Raw genomic sequence first — 21,076 nt, 5'->3', positions numbered from 1 at the left:
AAGCTTAATTTTCTGTTCGTGATACCTCTCCACTGGCTACAATATTGTATGCCACGTATGCAATTCTAAGTAATTACTATGTGATTGCGTATCATCAATCTCACTCCTCCGGAGTATTAAAGCTCACACTTACCTCGCCGTACGCGCTCGAATGCTCCTCTCCAGGGGTACCTGTCTGATGTATGCTTGTGATATCTGAGCCGTCCATGGAGTTATCCGTACCTTACATATTACCCCATCCCAAAATATCTGGCCGAACATAACATCAAGTGGGCCACAGAGAATATCAACGTCCAGTCTAACAAGAGAAATCGACAAAGCTACACATCCGACATAAGCTAGAGGCTAGCCTGAAGAATGTACCAACCTGACTTTTAGTCTGAGCAATCCATCCGACCTGAGGTTCAGATCCCTCACTCGTGTCGGTTTGGCACGTGTAGAGACGCGTGTCGGCTTAGCAAACCTCGACTGGTGTGGACTTTGTGATTGAACGTTGACTGATCCTCTTCGTCTCCGTCGCCGTAGGTGCCGTCCGCGTGCCATAGATTCTCTCTCTCTCTGACCTAACCGAACTTCACCAACCAAAATAAAAACCTGTCCATCTCCTTCTCTTGAAAACTCTCTGGTGGATCTCCTGGTAATCCAAACCGTCCATCTGGTGGAGCCTATCTCTTTCTCCTCTTGAAAATATAGAATACTTCCCACCAACCCACAGCCTGTGTACAAAAGAGTAAAATTAAAGAAGAAATAAAGAAAGGAAAAACAACAACCAAACATGGCAGCAGCTGCAGCCACCAGCTTCAACCTTATTTCCACCGGCCGTTTCGGCTTCTCTACAGTAAATCACCACCGTCCATCTTGCCCCATCTTCTCCACCTCCCACCCTTCATCATCCACCGTCTCCTCTTCCTCTCTCACATGGTCTTTGAATCGTCGCCGAAGGCCGGCAATTATTGTTCTTTCCGGTGGTGGTGGGAACGTTGGCAATGGCGGAAATGATGGAAGCAGCGGCGGTGGCGGTGGAGGAGGAGATGATGCTAGTGATAAGAACCGGACGGAGGCGATCCTGGCCCTTGCAGAGATCGGACGGTCTCTGGATACGCTGCCTTCTGATTTGGCATCAGCGATCCAGGCAGGGAGGATCCCAGGTTCGATCGTGCACCGATTTGCGGAGATGGAGAAAATGCCAGTCTTGGGGTGGCTGCTTCGATTCGGGGGATTTAAGGAGCGTCTTTTGGCCGATGATCTCTTCTTGGCGAAAGTTGCCATGGAATGTGGCGTCGGCATCTTCACTAAGGTAGTTAGGAATGTTACTCTGATGCTCAATTCCCACTTCCAATTCATCTCTATTGTACACATGACTCTTGTGTGATGCAATTGGTACTGTTGATTTGGCGGGCCACGACATGTCGAAAAGCAAGGTGATTGGACTGTTCTAACCGTCCCTGCGGTGGCCTGAAATGGCTTAACCCCTCAAAACAGAGCCACAGGCCAGATTCAATGGGGAATATCACCACTGGATGATCGGAGTTGTCCAAACACTGATCATATAAAGCATTCACATTATGGCCCACAGATTGCAGTCCTGATCGCCGTAAGTTATTCCCACGAGTAAGTTGAGGACATCAATGTGAGGAATTTGTTTCCTGATTTAGGTTAGTCTGTGCTTGGATGCAAAACTGTAAAGAGGAAAAGATCCAATCCTAGTGATTTTTTTCCCCTGGCATTTGTAGTTTGGAAGTAGCTTACCATCTTTTCCAATTCCAAAGTGAAAGTCATGCAATTGCAATTTGGAATTGGAGCTAAATCCTCTTATATCTTGATATGAATGCAGTGGATGGTTACAAAATTATTTCGATTCATTTAAAAGTGCTTCGAAACACAGCTCATGTTGGTCAGATCAACTGGCTCATGAATCACTTTAGTAAGAATTAGAAATTCAGCAATTGATGCATTCTTGGCAAGTGGTTTTGGGCATTTTCTTTCAAGAGTCCCTTGTTTTTCCTTTTATTAACATTCGATCCTACTTTCTTCTTTTGTTTTGATTTTTTGCTTGTGTTTTTATTTATTATTATTATTTTCTTTTTGGCTTCAGTCTTACTTTCTTCTTTCATTATAAAAGGATAAAATCCACTTTACCATTCAAAAGGGGGAAAAATAATTTCCACTCTCTTGCTCCTACCTAATGCTTCATCCCTACAAGAAGAGTTGCATGCACAACATGCATATGGGGCGTGCTCCAGTGCTACCTGTTCCACCATAAGCTATGGTGGTACTGGGCATATGGGGCCCACGTGATGTATGCATGATATCTAACACGTCTATTAAATGCATTAACGCATGCTACCTCTGGGGCCCAAAAGTCAGGCTGATCCATGAATCAGGTGGGCCACAACACAGGGAACAAGTTGAGAGACAATGCCCACCCTTCATTTACGTGAGGCACCGTGTTGTTTATATGGAATCCAGTTAATTCAAACGCTTCATCTGGCATGGATGAAGGGTCAGACCAAAAATCAGGCCAGCTTGCAACTCAGGTGGGCCCTGGTGCAAATCAAGGGTGGTCGTTGCCTCCCAACTTGTTACTTGTGCTGTGACTTAGCTGAGTTTTGGATTGATCTTATTTTTGGGACCTAGGGATAACATGGGGTCATGTATTTGATGGACAGATTAGATGTGATGGAGACATCATGTGGGCCCTACCATTTACCCATTGTTTTATATATCGACTATGTCCGCTGATATATCCCACGATATATCTTGTATCCCACATGTGCGATACAAAACATACAAGTATTGCCGATATATCCCACCTATTCGATCCAGTGAGCGTTTTCAATTTTCAATCCATGTTTTTGTTGTAAATCACGTTAAACCAGTGTCAAGTGGTTACAAATCTATTATTTTTTATATTTTTCATGAAAACTTATTAATTTGGAACTTCGATTTTCAGATTTGGGGGAGATGGGTCAAGTTGCAGAAAATTGAGAAAAAATGAAATTTCTCAATTTCTCACAAATCGGTTGCAATCTTTGTATCCAAACACAATTAAATATGTATGTAACCCGATCTATTGATTCTTCTTTTGCTTTTGAATGTATTGCTTGTGTTTCCATACATGTCTTCTTACGTTTATAAATTATATGAATAGACTTTGAATATACTTCCATCGGTTCAGTTGGAAAGTACATATATTACGACCCCATGCAAAGGAAACCCCTATTATGTGCACTTTTTTTTTTTTTGTTTGTAATGTTTTAATTTCCAAGTGTCTATTGATGTCTTTTTCAGCAATCCCTGAAGTTTCATTGAAACATTCAACCAATTTTCCAATGTTCCCATGTTTCCCAACAACAGCGATACAACCGATATATCCCATGCGATAACCAATATTTATCTGTATCCTAAGGGTGCAATACATTACGCGATAACGATATTTAAAACATTGCATTTACCTACCTTCATACATACATGGGTTTTGCTAGTATCCCTCCGGGGTGATGCCCAATCATATGTGATGGAGACATCATGTGGGCCCCACATCTGCCTAGTACCATTTACCTACCTACCTACCTACCTGCACACGTACATGGGTTTTGCTAGTATCCCTCTGGGGGGATGCCCAATCATTAGTTGGGAGGGTTCATTCAACAATAGCATTGGGGAGCAAGCATGGTGTGAGAGTCACACCATTTTGATGATCTTGAATGGGGCCAACGTGTTACAACCATCCATATTTTATGAGCCATATATCACATGGTTAACAACCTGAAACCAAAATGCTAGTTTGGAATCATAAATACAAAGTGGTATCTATCAGAGAGATGTTTTCTCCGCTCAAGCTTGATGATCAATTTCCTTTGCCATTCAAAAATAAGCGGAAAAATAAAAATTACAAAATGTGATTTTAATGACTACTCGAAGGCATTTATGTGTAAATCTATTCCACTATTTACTGTCAATATTAAAAAAAAACATTTTTTGGACATTTTTCTTAGTAGTCACCGTTCAACCGAAAATCTGTCGAAAATATAAAAAAAATTCAAAAAATTTATAAAATAGGTTTTCGTTACTAATCAAAGGCATGAATTTGTACATTTATTCCAACCATTGACAATACATATTAAAACATAAAGTTTTTGGAGGGATTTTACTTGACAGTCACTATCCACCCGAAAATCATCCGAAAATTAAAAAAATATATAACCTGATTAATTTGACTAATGTAAGGCATGAATTTGTATATCTATTCATCCTACAACTATTCCAAAAGAAAAAAAAATTGGACACTTGCATCTTTTTTGAATTTCCCCAAAATGGCCTAAGGATCTTTGATTTATCCAAATCGCTTAAATCAAGTGTTTCAATATGCAAAGAGTGTACGGGTTATGTGAAAAATGGCATGGGATCACTCCAAGAACAATGGAAATTAAAGAGAAATGGAAAATGAAGCAATTTGTGTTGGTTTTAAAGAAAAAAAGGAGCCATTTTTTAAAAAACTATTATGGGGTAACGGTGTTACAGTGTCGTTTTTTAAGGGGTGCTCATTGTGCCTCCATATCGCGTAACAGGCACCATCAATGCCCCTACGTAACGATCGTTATGGCACACTTTGATTGAATTTGAATCCGACTCATATCTTGTGCTTTGATCCTCAAAATAGGTCTAGATCTGGTCTAAAATTAGTTCTAAGCTTCCTTCCTGATTGAAATGAAGAACTAGTATTTAAAAAATGAGATAAAATTTTAAAATAAAAATTTCGAATGAGGTCTTTATGGTTGTATTGGATGTAACAGCCCTGTATCACTGCCAATAGGGGTGGCAATGGGCTGGGTATGCCCAATGGGTACTTATCCCAGCCCGACATAGGCCCCATTTAGGTGTGGATGCGAGTTTTTCTATTAATTTGAGCTTGATTAGTAATTGTCTTAGGTGTTGGGTATACCTCTAGCCATACCTGTACCTAATCATATTATATATTACATATATATATTCCCAATGCTTCAATCAATTAGAATTAGTAATTACTAATCAACACTTTAATTCATAAAGCCATTAAAAAAAGGAGTCGGTACGTCTACAATGTTGTAGTATGTTTTTATTTTTATTTTTAAAATATTCATATTTATATTTATTTTTATTTTTATAATACCATACTATTTTGATCCATCATGAAAGTAGGATGCCCCAAAGTTCTGGCTGATCTAACGATCATGGCTACCTCATGAATTTGGAGTTTTTTGTGTGGTTGCCCATTGTTTTCTATGGTCTAGTCCACTTAATTATTTGATTTTTTATTTTTAGGGCATCCCCTCATTAAGGCGGGGGGTCACTTGATGTGTGGGTGAGATTTTTTATTTTTATTTTTGCAAATCGTAAGTGGGTATCCAACCCAGTGGTGGTAACTGACCCCCATTGTTTTCTGTATCGTTATCGCACAATGTATATCGATTATTGCATGAGATATATCAGTTATCGTGTAATTTATCGCCATTGTCTAGAAACATCGGGAAATTGGTCGGATTTTTCAATAAAATTTCAGGGATTATTAAAAAGGACACTAATACACTCTTAGAAGTAAAAAAAAAAAAAGTTTATAAAAGTACACATAATAGGTTTCCTTTGTATAGGGTCTTGATTTATGCGTTGTCTGACTAAACTGATGCAACTATATTCAAAGTCAACTCATAAAATTTATAAATGTAAGAAGACATGGAAACACAAGCATTATATTTAAAAGCAAAAGAAGAAGTAGAAAACTAGAAATATACTTGTGGATTTTGAAAACAAAATTATTTCTAACATTTTTAAATTAAAAAATTAATTCTTTTCGGAAAAATCCCAAATTGCGAAGAATGTGTAGATCGAGTTATATACATGTTTGATTTCGTGTTCGGACACTAAGATTGCAACTAATTTGGGAAAAATTAGAAAATTTTGATTTTCTCAAAATTTCCACAACTCAGCCCATCTCCCTGAAATTTTGAAATTAAAGCTCCCAATCCATAAATTTTCATGCAAAACATGAAGAATCATGGATTTCTTACCATTTGACACTATTTACAACCTATAAAAATGGAAAAAAAAAAAAGGAATCAAAATTAAAAAACACGAACTTTTTAGAATCTAGAACCAAGAAGCTTCCGATCGCGATTTTGGAGAAATTTCAAAGATTTTCTTCTAACAAACTAGAGCAGACTGGTTGAAATTACCTTACAATCTACTAGAAAGAAGTTTTTATTTTATTTTATTTTATTTTAAAAGAGATTTTTGTGAAAATTTGATTTTCTAGACAAAACAGAGCCGGTTTCCTTTTTATCTCTTTTGATGTTGCACTCGATATCGATATATTGCACAATACATTAAGAATTTATAAAGGGGGATGATGCAGGACATGAAAATTAAATATGATATGCGAGATTTCAGGCTTAAGATCACGTTAGTTCAGAAACAATTACATAAATTCCATATCCCACATGAAAGTCCAAACATTCAATTAAGGGGAATCTATGCGGGTCCAGGCCTACACATGATAGGGCTGGATCAATAAAAATTATGAACCAAACGATACTCAAAGATAAGAAATAATCATCCGCACATGCATAGTAATTAGTCCCTAATCCAAGGGATTCACCAATTTCAAATCAAGGAACCCTAGGGTAAGAAAAGGGGTATAAAATTGAAGATTTGAGTAATTTAGGGTTAGGTTTAGGGATTTTGGGTGAAAGCGGGGTGAAAGAGAGGAGAGAGACGAACCAGAGAAGTACCGCACGCATAGACAACAACAATGGCCCAGACGCATGTGCGTGTGATCCCGGCCGCACATATGTGGGACCTACTATTCAGAAAAAGGCCACCTTGGCCCTGGTCGGCCAGGGATGAACTCTAAAACTCCCAAATCTCAGTTTGATCCGATGTACGGTTTGTGCGTGGTACTCCGCCGAAGTTTCAGCCCTCCTGTAGGGCCAGATTCTGAAATTCTGCTGTAGGGAGGAGAATTGCTGCATTAGATGATTGATTCAAAGTGGAGATGATGGGGTGAGATGAGAAGAAGGGATGGTAGAAGATGGGTAGTAGAGATGGCGATGGATGGGGGCGAATCGGGATAGATATAGCTTCGCACCACGGTAGTTAACCCTTCGATGAAAGGACGGCTTCGCACCCAATTCGGCTTCACAACTCAGAGAGTAGGAAAACACAGAATTTTTATTAATCTTCAATTAATTAAAAAAAAACTACAAGGGGTGCCTATTTATAAGAAAACCCTATACCCCAAAACTCGCGCCATGTGCATAACCTATTACTTGGCGATGAAGTAAACCAAAATAAAAACTAATTAAAGAAATCTAAAGCGTCCATGATGTTCTAAATAACATTAATAAGCAAAACCCAAAATATGAAATCAATCTGACTAGTGGGCCACGATCATGAGATCCCATGATGGGCTTTTCTTGACTAACGGGCCCACTCTTTTGAATCAAAACTTTGTCTTCTAGGTAGGAGGCCCTCCCTGGACGTTGTCATCGATCCAGATCGACAGTGGGGCCCTCTTTCTTGCGTACGTGCATAGGGGGCGGTGTGAGTGTGCGTGATGTCCACATCAATTCTCCTCGGCTGCGAAGATTTCGCCACTGGCAAAATAAAACTCCTGAACCGCTCCAGGATGTCAAGATCAAGTCTCTAAAGTTCCTCCTCAGTGAGCCACGTGCTGTCTGAAGCTGGGCGTGACTTTCATTTAACTAGGTACTTCTGAAACCTGTCGTCCAACGTTGAAACTATCTGATGGTCCAGGATATCCTCTATTTCCTTTTTGGGTGTGTGAAGGTTAGGTATGGGAGGTAGAGGCTGAGAAAATGGGTCGGGAAGGATAGGTATGGGAGGTAGAGGCTGGGAAGATGGGTCGAGACGGGTAGGTATGGGAGGTAGAGGCTAGAAAAATGGGTTGGGAAGGGTAGGTATGAGATGTAGAGGCTGAGAAAATGGGTCGGGACGGGTAGGTATGGGAGGTAGGGCTGGAAAAATGGGTCGGGACGGGTAAGTATGAGACGTAGAGGCTGGAAAAATGGGTCGGGACGGGTAGATATGGGAGGTAGGGCTGGGAAAATGGGTCGGGACGGGTAGGTATGAGATGTAGAGGCTGGAAAAATGGGTCGGGAAGGGTAGATATGGTAGGTAGAGGCTGGGAAAATGGGTCGGGAAGGGACCATGGTTCAAGGGATAAATATAGGAAATGAGGACGGGTAGGTGAAGGGCCGGATAAAGTATTAGTGGTCCCTTGAAAAGTAACTAGATCCTCCACGTTGACTGTGGAACTAATTCCTATAGAAGGTGGAAGATCTACCTCATACGCTTGAGACCGTTTCGTTTTATAATTTTGAAGGGTCCAGTGCTATGCGCGTGTACCTTACGAACGGCCCCTGGAGGGTACCGCTCGGGCCTGATGCGGACCATCACAGCGTCCCCAATATTGAATTCTTTGAAACGTTTATGTTGGTTTGCGGAAAATTTGTAATGTTCATTACTAGTAGTGATCTTCTGCCTGATTTCTTGATGCCATGAATGAATGTGATGCGCAAAAGACTTTGCAGGCTCTGACATCCTATGGGACACTGACATAGGGACAAGATCAATAGGTTTCCCAGGTTTATAAACAGTAACGACGTCACAAGGACTGAGACCTATGGACTTCTTGATAGAACTATTAAACGCAAACTCGGCTGTAGGTATAACGGTGTCCCATGTTCTGGTGTGCTCTATATCCCTCCTAAGGGGAGACTCATCCGGTAAATTATCAGGAAAGACATCACGTAACTCATCCATTATCGGAATGACCTTAGTGGGTAACTCTACACTAGCGTCTGGTGCACTCTCTCCAGCCACAAGGCTGCACATGTCGTACCCCTCAAAATAGTGGTCTTGATGTCTCTCATTGGGTGGGTGCACAGGTGCACACCCATAATTGATTCCTTCACCAACTCCATTCATTGGTCTATCCACCAGACTACCTGCTTGAGATGGGACATCTACTCCAATGGTGGGGTTTGTCCTGACGATGGTCTTTAGTCGGGTAATGCGCACATCAAGTTGTTCTAAGTATTCGTCCATTTCCAAGCGCTTAATCATAAACTCCAATTTTTGGGACAGCTTGTTTAGTGATTCTTGCAATTATTCCATGTTTAGTGTAGGGTGCCAACCAAAATTCAGCAATATAGTTGTCAAAATATAAGAATTTTTTTTAAAGAAATTAAATATGAAGGACATGAAAATTAAATATGATATGCGAGATTTCAGGCTTAAGATCACGTTAGTTCAGAAACAATTACACAAATTCCATATCCCACATGAAAGTCCAAACATTCAATCAAGGGGAATCTATGCGGGTCCAGGCCTACACATGATGGGGCTGGATCAATAAAAATTATGAACCAAACGATACTCAAAGATAAGAAATAATCATCCACACATGCATAGTAATCAGTCCCTAATCCAAGGGATTCACCGATTTCAAATCAAGGAACCTTGGGGTAAGAAAAGGGGCATAAAATTGGAGATTTGAGTAATTTAGGATTAGGTTTAGGGATTTTGGGTGAAAGCGGAGTGAAAGAGAGGAGAGAGACAAACCAGAGAAGTACCGCACGCGTGGACAACAATAATGGCCCAGACGCACGTGCGTGTGATCCCGGCCGTACGTGTGTGGGACCCACTATTCAGAAAAAGGCCACCTTGGCCCTAGTCGGCCAGGGATGGACTCTAAAACCCCCAAATCTCAGCTTGATCCGATGTACGGTTTGTGCGTGGTGCTCCGCCGAAGTTTCAGCCTTCCCGTAGGGCCAGATTCTGAAATTCTGCTGTGGAGAGGAGAATTGCTGCAATAGATGATTGATTCAAAGTGTAGATGATGGGGTGAGATGAGAAGAAGGGATGATAGAAGATGGGTAGTAGAGATGGCGATGGATGGGGGGCGAATCGGGATAGATGTGGCTTTGCACCACGGTAGTTAACCCTTCGATGAAGCGAGGGCTTTGCACCCAATTAGGCTTCACAACTCAGAGAGTAGGAAAATGCAGAATTTTTATTAATCTTCAATCAATTAAAAAAAAGCTATAAGGGGTGCCTATTTATAAGAAAACTCTATACCTCAAAACTCGCGCCATGTGTGCAACCTATTATTTGGCGATGAAGTAAACCAAAATAAAAACTAATCAAAGAAATCTAAAGCGTCCATGATGTTCTAAATAACATTAATAAGCAAAACCTAAAATATGAAATCAATTTAACCAGTAGGCCACGATCATGAGATCCCATAATGGGCTTTTCTTGACTAACGGGTCCACTCTTTTGAATCAAAACTTCGTCTTCTAGGTAGGAGGCCCTCCCTGGACGTCGTCATCGATTCAGATCGACAGTGGGGCCCTCCTTCTGGCGTACGTGCGTAGGGGGGGCGGCGTGAGTGCGCGTGATGTCCCCATCAGGGGAGTGTGGATATATTATATGATATCGTGATATATCCAATATATATCGCAATATTGTGCGATATATTGAATGACACCATGAAAATGGATATTAAAGTTGGGTTTCGTATTGCCAAGCTAGGATAACAAATATATCGTGGGTTTATCAGTGATATCGCAAGATACTGAAAACACTGCCGACACCCTAATGTGTACAAGCATGGGTGCATATTTCAGGTTCGACGTGGTTATGGGTACAATGCCCATTGGTGGGCATAGGTATGACTTATGAGTACCTGCATATCCCGACTGGCTGACCCGAACTCAGCCCATTGACACCTGTAGGTGCTGATATGGAGTGTAGGCCTGTATCGGCCAATATGGCCCATTTTTCTTAATGGATGGCTTCACTCTCGTATCGCGAGATGGAGGTGGCCAATACAGTTATGGTACAACCATATTAACTGATTTTAAAACCATTGTATCACCCAAGTCATGCCAAACAAACTTCAAAAGAGTGCCCACTGCCTGAGTAAATTTGCAATGAATTGAGACGTGGCTGATGGATTCCCTATTTTTAAACATAAGAAGCAACTGCTAGCAATGATCTTTCATCAATTTCTCAAGTGATTTAAGGTCAGGATTTGACTAGGAGTTAGGCCAGCCGCCTGACAAAAAGCAATAAATCTGGGAGGAAATCCAAGCTTCCAAATCATGTTTGTTGGAGACTTGTCATATTCCAAATGATCTGCACTCCCTCCATGGAAAGACGATGGTCCAGTTATATATCATTCTGTGTTGTCAACAGGATATTCAATAATGGTAATGGCCACTGTAATTACTGTTACGATGTGGGCCATAAGGGCCGGTACGGTCAATATTTCTTTTTCTTTTAAAATTGTATTGGCCCCTTAACCCATAATGGTTTCCATCGTTACTGTTACACAATGGCTGTTAAGTAACTGTTTTTGAATACCTAGGTTGTCAATGTATAAATATTATGGAAAAGGCAAGAGAAAGGTTGATTGAAGCACCAAATACCTCCCAAAAGTGGACTGGAACATGTGCTGATTATGTATCTAATTCCTTGAATAAAGTTTCTGTTCTTCTGATTGCTCTCCAAGCTCCTGAAACTGAATGGTCCAACCTAGTCCAATGATTCAACCATTACCACTTCTCCCATATTTCACCTTAAGACCTTCCATAACATATGGTCCTCAGAGAATCTCCAAACCATTTCCAGAGAAGGGTAGTGTTCCTTGTTCTAGGTCATTTGATTCCCAATCCCATTTATCTTTAGATTTGTAGACATCTTCCTTTTCACTGAACAATACTTCCTTTCTCCTCCCTTTCCAGAGAAAATTCCTTTGGATTTTCTCCAATCTTTTCACCAATCTAGCCAGACAATTAAAGAAAGACATATAGTAGACATGCATGTTCGAGAATGTCTGCATTGATAAGGGTAATTCTCCCTTCAAATCATGAATTTTTACTTTCATTGCCGACAATCTTTTCTCGATTTTTTTATTAGATCCCACTAGTTTTTATTGGGCTTCCCGGTGCAGAGAGGAAGGCTCAGATAAGTTGATGGAATGAACCAACTTTGCAACCAAGGATTTAAATATTGGTTATGAGTGCAAACTCGTCCAGTTCATGAACTGGCAAACTTGTCTGAAACTGGACGACTCACCCCACCCTACCTTTACACATAAATTACTAACTTAAAATATTAGAGAAAACTGAGAAAAAAGTTCCTCCTTGCATGTGTTGGATGGAATGGCCTGGATTTCTGGCCACAAACTCTAATTAATGTGGTCGATGTGATGGAATGCTTGGACATTGCACAAGTGTGTGGTCTTAGCATGCAGAAAAAGAAGCATACTTGGTATTTCTTCTTTTTCTTTCTTTTTTCTGCTTCTTCTCTTGCTCCTCTTTCTTATCTCCTCTCCTCTCTCCTCTGATACTTCTCTTCAAAATAATAGAGCTATGCAAAGCTTTGCCACATGCTTGTATATCATCCATCACACTGAAGGGCTAGAATCTTTTGTTAGTTTAGTACCATATAAAAAATGGTGATGACTCTTTAGCTGTAGACATGGCATAGCAGTACAACAATCTAGAACATCCAAATTGCTGACCCAACTGAGAATGGAGCATAGCGGAAAAATTATATTGGGCAGATATTATTGAGTCCTCTTAAACCAAAGTGATGACTCGCCCCTGACTGACTTTCACCTGCTTCGGTTCAGCTTGACTTATTCCAATACGGGGAGAGTGGGGCCAAGTTAGGGGTGAATTGGACTAAGTTGGGAGTTTTTATTGTAGTTCGATTTGGGCGATACTGAGTTGTATTAGACAATTTTTTATTTAAACCTATGCTTGTAACCCAACAAGGGAGCAATATCCATCACTGATCCTGTCTCCATTCTGATGCCCAAGACTTCAAGCTTATTCCAGTTGACTTCCAAATGGGAACCTGCTTCAAACCATCTTAGAATAATCTTGAGGCACATGACATACTATGTTGAAGGCTCACACAATAGAAGAATGTCATCAGCAGACTGAAGATGAGAGAATTGAAGTTTGGATCTTAACCGTTGATTATTCCTAAAAGTATGTGCTGTCATGAGCAATCAATCCAATAGTAACACAACAATCACTTAAATCTCATTAAACCAATTAACAAGCATACAAATATGCATAATGCATTCGTACATTATATATCCATGTATAAATAAGCATATAAACACAATACACATGCATGATGATCTGTCCATCCATCCATCCATCCAAACATTTTTTAATAATTAGTTTTTTCGCGATATCGATACATTGGTGATATTATCGAAATATCGTTAATGCAATGGTGAGACAAGCGACACTTGGAATTTACACAGTCGAAAGTCTTGGCAATACATTGGCGATACAAGTGACACCTAGAATTTACACAGTCGAAAATTTTGGCAATACGATATATTAACGATACTCGGTGATCTATTGTTGATACCCGGAATTTCTGATACTAGCAGTGTTATTGGTATTGCTACCAGTGTTGTCGGTATTGTCGAGTTGGAGATATGGATAATATCGAGGATACTCTGAGCAATGGTGGGCACAATAGCTTATGGACTGGTTGGATGTCATACAAACCCCACATGGCTACCCCATGAGTGCCTTTTCACCACATCTGTGCCGAAAACACTACTCTTGCACATACATGGCTAACATTGGCAGCCCCAATGGTTTTAATTGATATGTGGGGCAATCAATCACTAATCTAGAGCATCCATTCATTCATTCCACTAGGAGTAGGCTATAGTGTAAAAATCATGCTGATCGAATGATTCTAACCCTTTTAATTTTGGCCATTTTGTTATAACCAGTGTTCGAAATATCGGTATCATGTTATGTATCGCACCATTGGGATACATACGTATCGGTTATCACATGGAATATATCGGTTGTATCGCGTAATGTATCACTGTTGTTGGAAACATGGGGAAACATTGGAAATTGGTTGAATTTTTCAATTAAATTTCAGTGATTGTTAAAAATGACATTAATACACACTTACAAATTAAAACATTACAAAAAACAAGTGCACATAATAGGTTTTCTATGTATGGGGTCCTAATCTATGTGTTGTCTAACTGAATCGATGCAAGTATATTCAAAGTTTATTCATATAATTTATAAATGTAAGAAGACGTGGAAACACACTCAATACATTCAAAAGCAAAAGAAGAATCACTAAATCAGGTTACATACATGTTTGATTTTATGTTTGGACACAGATTGCAACTGATTTGCAAGAAATTGATTTTTTTTTTTTTAAATTTTCCGCAACTTGGTCCTTCTCCTCCAAATCTCAAAATCGAAGATCCCAATCCATGATTTTTCATGCAAAACATGAAAAAACATGGATTTGTAACAACTTGATTTTGATTTAACATGATTTATAGAAAAAAAAAAAGATCGAAAAAAAAAAAATGCTCATTGGATCGAACATGTGAGATATATCCCACTACTTGTGCATTTTGTATCGTACATGTGGGATACAAGAAATATCATGGGACATATCGGCCGATATCATCGATATTTAAAATACTGGTTATAACTGCCTGTTCTTTACGAGCAATAGATCGGATGGTTAACATCATCTAACCAAAGTGGTTATCTGGAGTTGTAAGCAATCCACGGTGGGGCCTGTTGCATAGATGTTTCAACATGATAATTTGACATATTTTGGTTGTGCACTTGATCTTGACTGTCTATTTTTTTGTGCCATTGATTCGGTGGCTATGATCATATGATACATGTGATTTTTGCACCATGGCCTACCTCTAGTGGTGTGATTGAATGAACAGCCTGGATAGATGAGTGACTGTCCCCCATGTCAATTGAAAATTTTGTGGACATTGCTAACATCCCCATGAAGGTGGGGAAGTTAGCATCTATGAATCTGTATGTATAATATAACAAATTTGAAGCAATATAGAGATTGTTTTGATCTGGAAAGGGAACAGGTGTTTGCAGAGTCATTTTTAAGCTGGGCTGTCAGCATCATTGGGGTTCTTATGACCCTCTTAAAAGATATTAAAAGAAAGGGTTATGCAAATCTACTAATATCTTTTAAGTTTTCGAAGCTAATAGAGAAAAGTATGGAATGCTTCTGAGTTTCATGTCTTTTACGGTTTTCCTAATAGAAGATTTGTGGTGATTTTGTGCACATCTCCTATTTGAAGATATAACAAAGCATCTAGTTATCTGTGGGCATGATATTAATATGGATTAATTGCATTTTGCAGACTGCTGCTGAATGGGAACGTCGTAGAGAGAATTTTTTCAAAGAGCTCGATTTTGTTTTCGCTGATGTGGTATGCTTCTTTCCATGTTCAAGAATCTAATGACAACTTTTTCTATGTTCTCTGTTTCTTTTGACTTAGATGTTGAATGTTATAACCTATTACTTATAATCAATACTGGATGATCAATGTGGCTGTTTACCATTCAACAAAAAAGAAAAATAGAAACAAAAAAGAAAAGAATAAAAAAGAAGGCATTGTCGCTTCTTTATTTATTTATTTATTTTTTATTATTTACTAACTTGATTCATGCAGAACTATAACGGTAATTTCAAGAAGCACTATCTCATGAACAGACTGGCTGCTTATCATTCCGTCCACCCCTGCCATAGTGACTAATATAGGACAGAAGGATGCAATAAACATCTTGAATAAACTATTGAGACGGTTAATCCTTTGCTAGAATGGGGAATAGAACATTGGTTATTGCTTTGGTGTTGCAGGGTGCATGGGGAATTTCCTTTAGAGATGTTAAATTCTACTTAATTTGGTTTCAAGGCTTAAAAGAAAATTATATGAAGAGAAATGAGTTAATCGAGCTCATAAAAAACATATTAGGCTGTGAACGACATGGTTTATGTAATAATGTAGTCACATTTTTATGTCAGTTGTCACTTCTATGGTGACTTGCTATTTACTAGTAGCAAGTCCAAACATCTTTAGGTAGTCTTCAAGTCTACTAGTTTGGGCCTTTATTGGGTTTTCTCTGCTGTTTGCCCAAACAAACCAAGCTGCAGGCCTTAAACATGGAAAGAGTTGGATGGAATCAGATGCAAATGGGGTGTTCTGTGTTGTTTAGGTGGTGACTTCAATGCAACAAGATACCATCATGAAAAGTTGAACAGCTCTCAGCATCAGCGATTTCTGAAAATGGGTGGAAATCAATTATCTGATTGACTTCCTGCTCATTGGTGCCAATTTTACCTGGTCCAATTTGCAAAATAGACTTGCCATGTCTAGGTTAGATTCTTGATCTCCATTGATTGGGAAGCAATGAGTTTACCATTACGATACAGACTGTAATGGCCGTTATGGCATTTTTTATTTTGAAAAATCCTGTTTCAGGACCGTACAGGGCCATTACAGGAAATTTTTTCTGTAACAGCGGTTACGACCGTTTTAGCCCCATAACACTTAACAGTTATAGCTGTTATCGTTATGTAATGGCCATTACATAACTGTTTTTGTATACCATGTTGGGAAGTGGGCTTTCTGAGTGTTATTCAACATGCCTTGCCTCTTATTATGTTTGAAATCTATCCTGTTGTGTGAGGAATCATGTGTTCTGAAGCCCTTTTGGTTCAAGCTTGTGTGGTTAGAAGAAAGCGATTTTATTCCTAAAGTCAAAAAGTGGCGGGCCTTGTTTAGTGTGGAGGGATGGACTGGTTACAGGCTTATGTCGAAGCTCAGATTTCTCAATATGGGTGCAAATCCATGATCTGATGGACTCCTTGCTCATTGGTGCCAAGTTTACCTCGTCCAATTTGTAAGAGATACTCGCAATGTCTAGGTTAGATTCTTGGTCTCTATTGATTGGGAAGAGGGTTTTCTAGGTGTTGTTCAACATGCCCTGCCTCATATTGTGTCCGATCACTGTACTGGTGTGCTAGAGTCATGTGAGCAACCATGGGGTTCTGAAGCCCTTTTGGTTCGAGCTTCTGTGGTTAGAAGAAAGTGATTTTATTCCTAAAGTCGGAGTGATGGGCCTTGTTTAGTGTGGAGGGATGGGTTGGTCACAGGCTTATGTCGAAGCTCAGATTCCTGAAAAGGCAAAAATCAAGGACGAAGAAATCCCATGTTGGCTCAATAGCAAAGGAGAAGCTCAGAATGTTGCAGGCTATTCAAGCTAGTGGTAGGAAAGAAGAAGTGGCTCTTCCCAATAATGATGTATTGGAGTGTCATGTTTGAAGCTTCAGTTTGAAAGCTATATGAAACAAGAAGAATTCAAATGCCACCGTGGTTCTACTTCTAGGACAGTGTGGTTAAAGGAAGGCCACAAAAACACTATGTTCCTCCATGGACTTCTTAATGCTGTAAGAAGGTACAATTGGATCCACAGCCTCATGGTAAATGGGGAGAGGATAGAGGAGAAGAATGATATTTATCAGTCGATAGCAAACTATTATTCAGATTTCTTGTCTGAAGAGGGATGGACTCATCCCAAGATGGACAATCTTTTGTTCTAATTGACGATACAGTGGCTGCTTGGTTGGAAAGTATTTTTGGAGGCTGTTTGGTTGTTAGGGAATTCATTCCCTGCTGTTTATGTTTCCAGGGGAATGTAAAAGTTGGCCTAGTATTTCCCGAGGAAATATTAAAGTTTGTTTTTTTTTTTTTTTTTGGTTGATACACTGGGTTTCCAGGGGAAACCTGGGAAAAGTCTAAAACTCTGTTTTAATTCTCTAGGTTTCTCATTCCCCAGCTAAAAATTGGGGCAAGTTTTTTTTGAGGAAAAGCAGGGAATGGAATTCTGGGGAATGTAAAAACCAACTAAAAAGAGTGAACCAAATTCCCCCCTTGAGAAGGTAGAGTTGTGGAAGTGATCAATAATCTAGACAGAAATAAGGCTCCTAGCACGATGGATTTCCCATATCCTTCTTCCAGATTTTTGGGGAGATGTCAGGGGCAAATGAATGGTCTTTCATCTCTGAATTTTTGCAAGAGAGGGGTTACCTGAGGGCATTGATACGTCATCTTAGTTTCCAAGAAGGAAGGTGCAAAATGCTTGATAGACTATCGGTTGATTAGCCTAATTGGGGGTCCTTATAAGATCTTGGCCGAAGTTTTGGCTTCCAACTCCACAAGGTCATAGGGGGATTTCAAAATCTGTGAAAGTTGGAAAAGTATGCAGATTCTAGAGGCTACAAATTGTTTTAGATAATCTCCTCAGGCTTGCTATTGAGCTATTTTGTTCTTATCTTCTTTAATATCAGATTTCAAAGCAGTAGTAGTGATCATATGGTATTTTTGTGATCATATGGGAAGAAGGTACTACTATTCTTCCTGGTGCCATTCTTCTTGCTTTACATTGACGTAGTTACTACTTGCGATGACATGGCCTCTATTTGTGAGCTTTAACTGTATCTTGGTTATTAGTTTGACATCAATAATCAGAGTTCACTCAAATACTTATCCTCAATGAGAATGTTTCCAATCTCACGGGGATATCTTGATTTGTCAAAGAAAGTACACTTACCTATGAAGAGGCACCAAAAAAACTTTGGGCTCAACCCTTGCCTATGCCGTGGAGCAAGATCATCACCTCTATGGTCATGAAGGTGATTGACTGTAGGATACAAAAATGTATCAGTGGTTAGTTGGGAAGCTGATCTTACTGTTACAAAACTTAATATTGCATATGTGGTGTGTTGTTAGCCAGTTATTGCACTTCCATTGGCACTGTATTTTGAGGCAGTGGATTGGATTCTTTGAATCTTCTCTTCTCCTGGCTGTGGATTGATATATTTCAAGCACCAACATCATAGGTTATTCGCTCATCTTGATGCTGATTGGACTGGTTCAGCTTCTTATAGGTATTCAGCATCTTGGTGCTGTTGATTTATTAATGGTAGTGAGGTCACTTGAAACAGCAAGAAGCAATTTTTTTTGGCTGTTCTGATGATGAAGCCATGTATCTTGCATGTGGCAGACCAATCGTGCATTACTGGGGCTGCGAATTCTTCTTTTGTGTTGCTGACAGATGTCTTAAATCTGTCAATGAGGGTTCGATGACATCGAACCAGCTTTGATGTCATCGAAGCTAGTTCGATGACATCGAAGCCGGTAGATGACATTGAGTTTTTTCGGGATTTTTAGCCCCGGTCGCTAGACTATTTTTGTCATTTTTCAATAAGATCGAAGCTAGTTCGATGGCATCGAAGGTTTACGCAGATTCGTTTGCGGAAACGCAGATTCTGCAATTTTTGTTTCCTATTCCGGTTCTACTTGTTTCTAAAGCTATATAAAGGGTTGTATATGGAACTAGGAGAGATTTTAAGTTTTCTAAAAGGGTTCTAGGGTTTCTAAAAGGGGGCTCTAGGGTTTCAAGGGGTGAGAAAGGTGAGGTTTGAGGATTGCTCAAGCCAGGTAAGTCATCTATCTTTGTAATCTGTGTTTTCATAGTGGAATTTTTGTCGCTTTGTGCCATGGCTGCCACGTCAGATGGATCGAGTGGATGTGATGGTGATGTCTTGTCTGTGTCTACGATCAGACGCCCATACAATGATCGTACGGGCGAATGAATTTTAGACACAGGGGCATCCTTTCACATGACTCCCCATCGGAGTTGGTTCACCAGCTATAATGAGTGCAATGGTGGACAGGTGTTTATGGGCAATGACAGCGCCTGCAATGTTGTGGCTGTTGGTACGGTGCGCATCAAGATGTTTGATGGGACAGCGTACCCTGACTGAGGTAAGGCACGTTCCCGACATGAAGAAGAGTCTGATTTCTCTTGGTGCACTCGAGGCTATAGGGTGCAAGTTCACGGGTATTGATGGTGCCCTTAAAGTATCTAAAGGGGCATAGGTAATCACGACTCAGTAATCTTTACAGGTTGATCGGGAGCACTTTAACAGGTGGAGCTGCAGTGGCTGTAGCAGATTCCACCTCTGCACGTGTGTGGCATGCTAGGCATGACCACATGAGCGGGCAGGGCATGAAGGCTGAGACACGCGAATAGAGATACAGAGCAGGTGGAGCAGCCACCTGTGAGAAGAATCACACAGCATAATCGCAGGATATCGGCGAGGTACATGGACATCTCCAACATCGCATATGCTCTCGTTAAAGATGAGGGAGATCCGTCTACTATTCAAATAGCTATAGGTGAAACTGGTGCTGAGAAGTGGAAGGTGATTATGGATGATGTGATGGACTCCTTGTACCAGATCGATATATGGGAGCCGGTGGAGCTTCTAGTGGGCCGGAAAGCGGTTGGATGCAGGTGGATCTTCAAGAGGATGCAACATAGATACAGAGCAAGGTTGGTAATGAAGGATTATGCTCAGAGAGAAGGGATCGACTTCTCAGAGATATTCACGCCGACGGTATAGCAGGTGTCTATCAGATTCGTGTTGGCGCTGGTTGCCCAATACGATCTCGAGCTGAAAGGATGAATGTGGAGACTGCACTTCTACACGGGAAATCGGAAGTGTTGTTATTCATGAAGTAACCAGAGCGGTTCGAAGTTTAAAGGGGTTGGGAAAAAAGTTTACAGGAGGTCGTGGTACGACCTGTCGCCTAGGCAGTGGTATAAAATTTGATTCCTTAATGGTGAGTCAGGAATTGTATGTTGATGACATGTAGATCGCCAATCATGTCATATCTAGAATCAACGTACTAAAGACTCAGTTAATTGGGACATTCAAGATGAATGATCGGTGAGTTGCAAAGATGGTTCTTGGCATTGATATTCATAGTGACCGGAAGAGGAGCAAGCTTTGGTAATCACAGGTAGAATACCTTGAGTAAGTATACGATGGACCAGGCAAAGCCAGTGAGCGTCCCCTACGTGGCTCACTTCAAGTTTTCCTTAAGACATGTCCTAAAACAGATGAAGAAAAACAGGATATGTCTCATGAGCCTTATTCGAATGTGGTTGGCAGTGTATGCCATGGTCTGTATTAGACCGGTTATTTCATAGGCAATCGGTGTTGTGAGCAAATACCCCGATAAGTAACATTGGGAGGCGGTGAGATGGTTACTTCGATACATTCGAGGTACAGAAGACTACGTCTTATTTTTGAGAAGACAAGAGCA

The 21,076-nt window shown here is 40.2% G+C and overlaps 1 protein-coding gene across 1 annotated transcript in view; it reads left to right on the top strand.

The window, feature by feature from the left end:
- Positions 1-357: 357 nt before the first annotated feature.
- The window catches only part of LOC131225889 (protein RETICULATA-RELATED 4, chloroplastic), a 58,355-nt gene continuing 37,636 nt past the window's right edge, over positions 358-21,076 (top strand). The window contains exons 1-2 of the mRNA XM_058221496.1: positions 358-1,297; positions 15,260-15,328. Of these exons, the coding sequence (XP_058077479.1) occupies positions 776-1,297; positions 15,260-15,328 (591 nt within the window). The 5' untranslated portion in view covers positions 358-775. The remainder of the gene's footprint in view (positions 1,298-15,259; positions 15,329-21,076) is intronic.

Source organism: Magnolia sinica, chromosome 14 (assembly GCF_029962835.1).
Source record: "Magnolia sinica isolate HGM2019 chromosome 14, MsV1, whole genome shotgun sequence".
Classification (NCBI taxonomy): domain Eukaryota; kingdom Viridiplantae; phylum Streptophyta; class Magnoliopsida; order Magnoliales; family Magnoliaceae; genus Magnolia; species Magnolia sinica.
The sequence above is the reverse complement of the archived record's forward strand: the minus strand, read 5'-3'. Positions and strand labels throughout refer to the sequence as shown.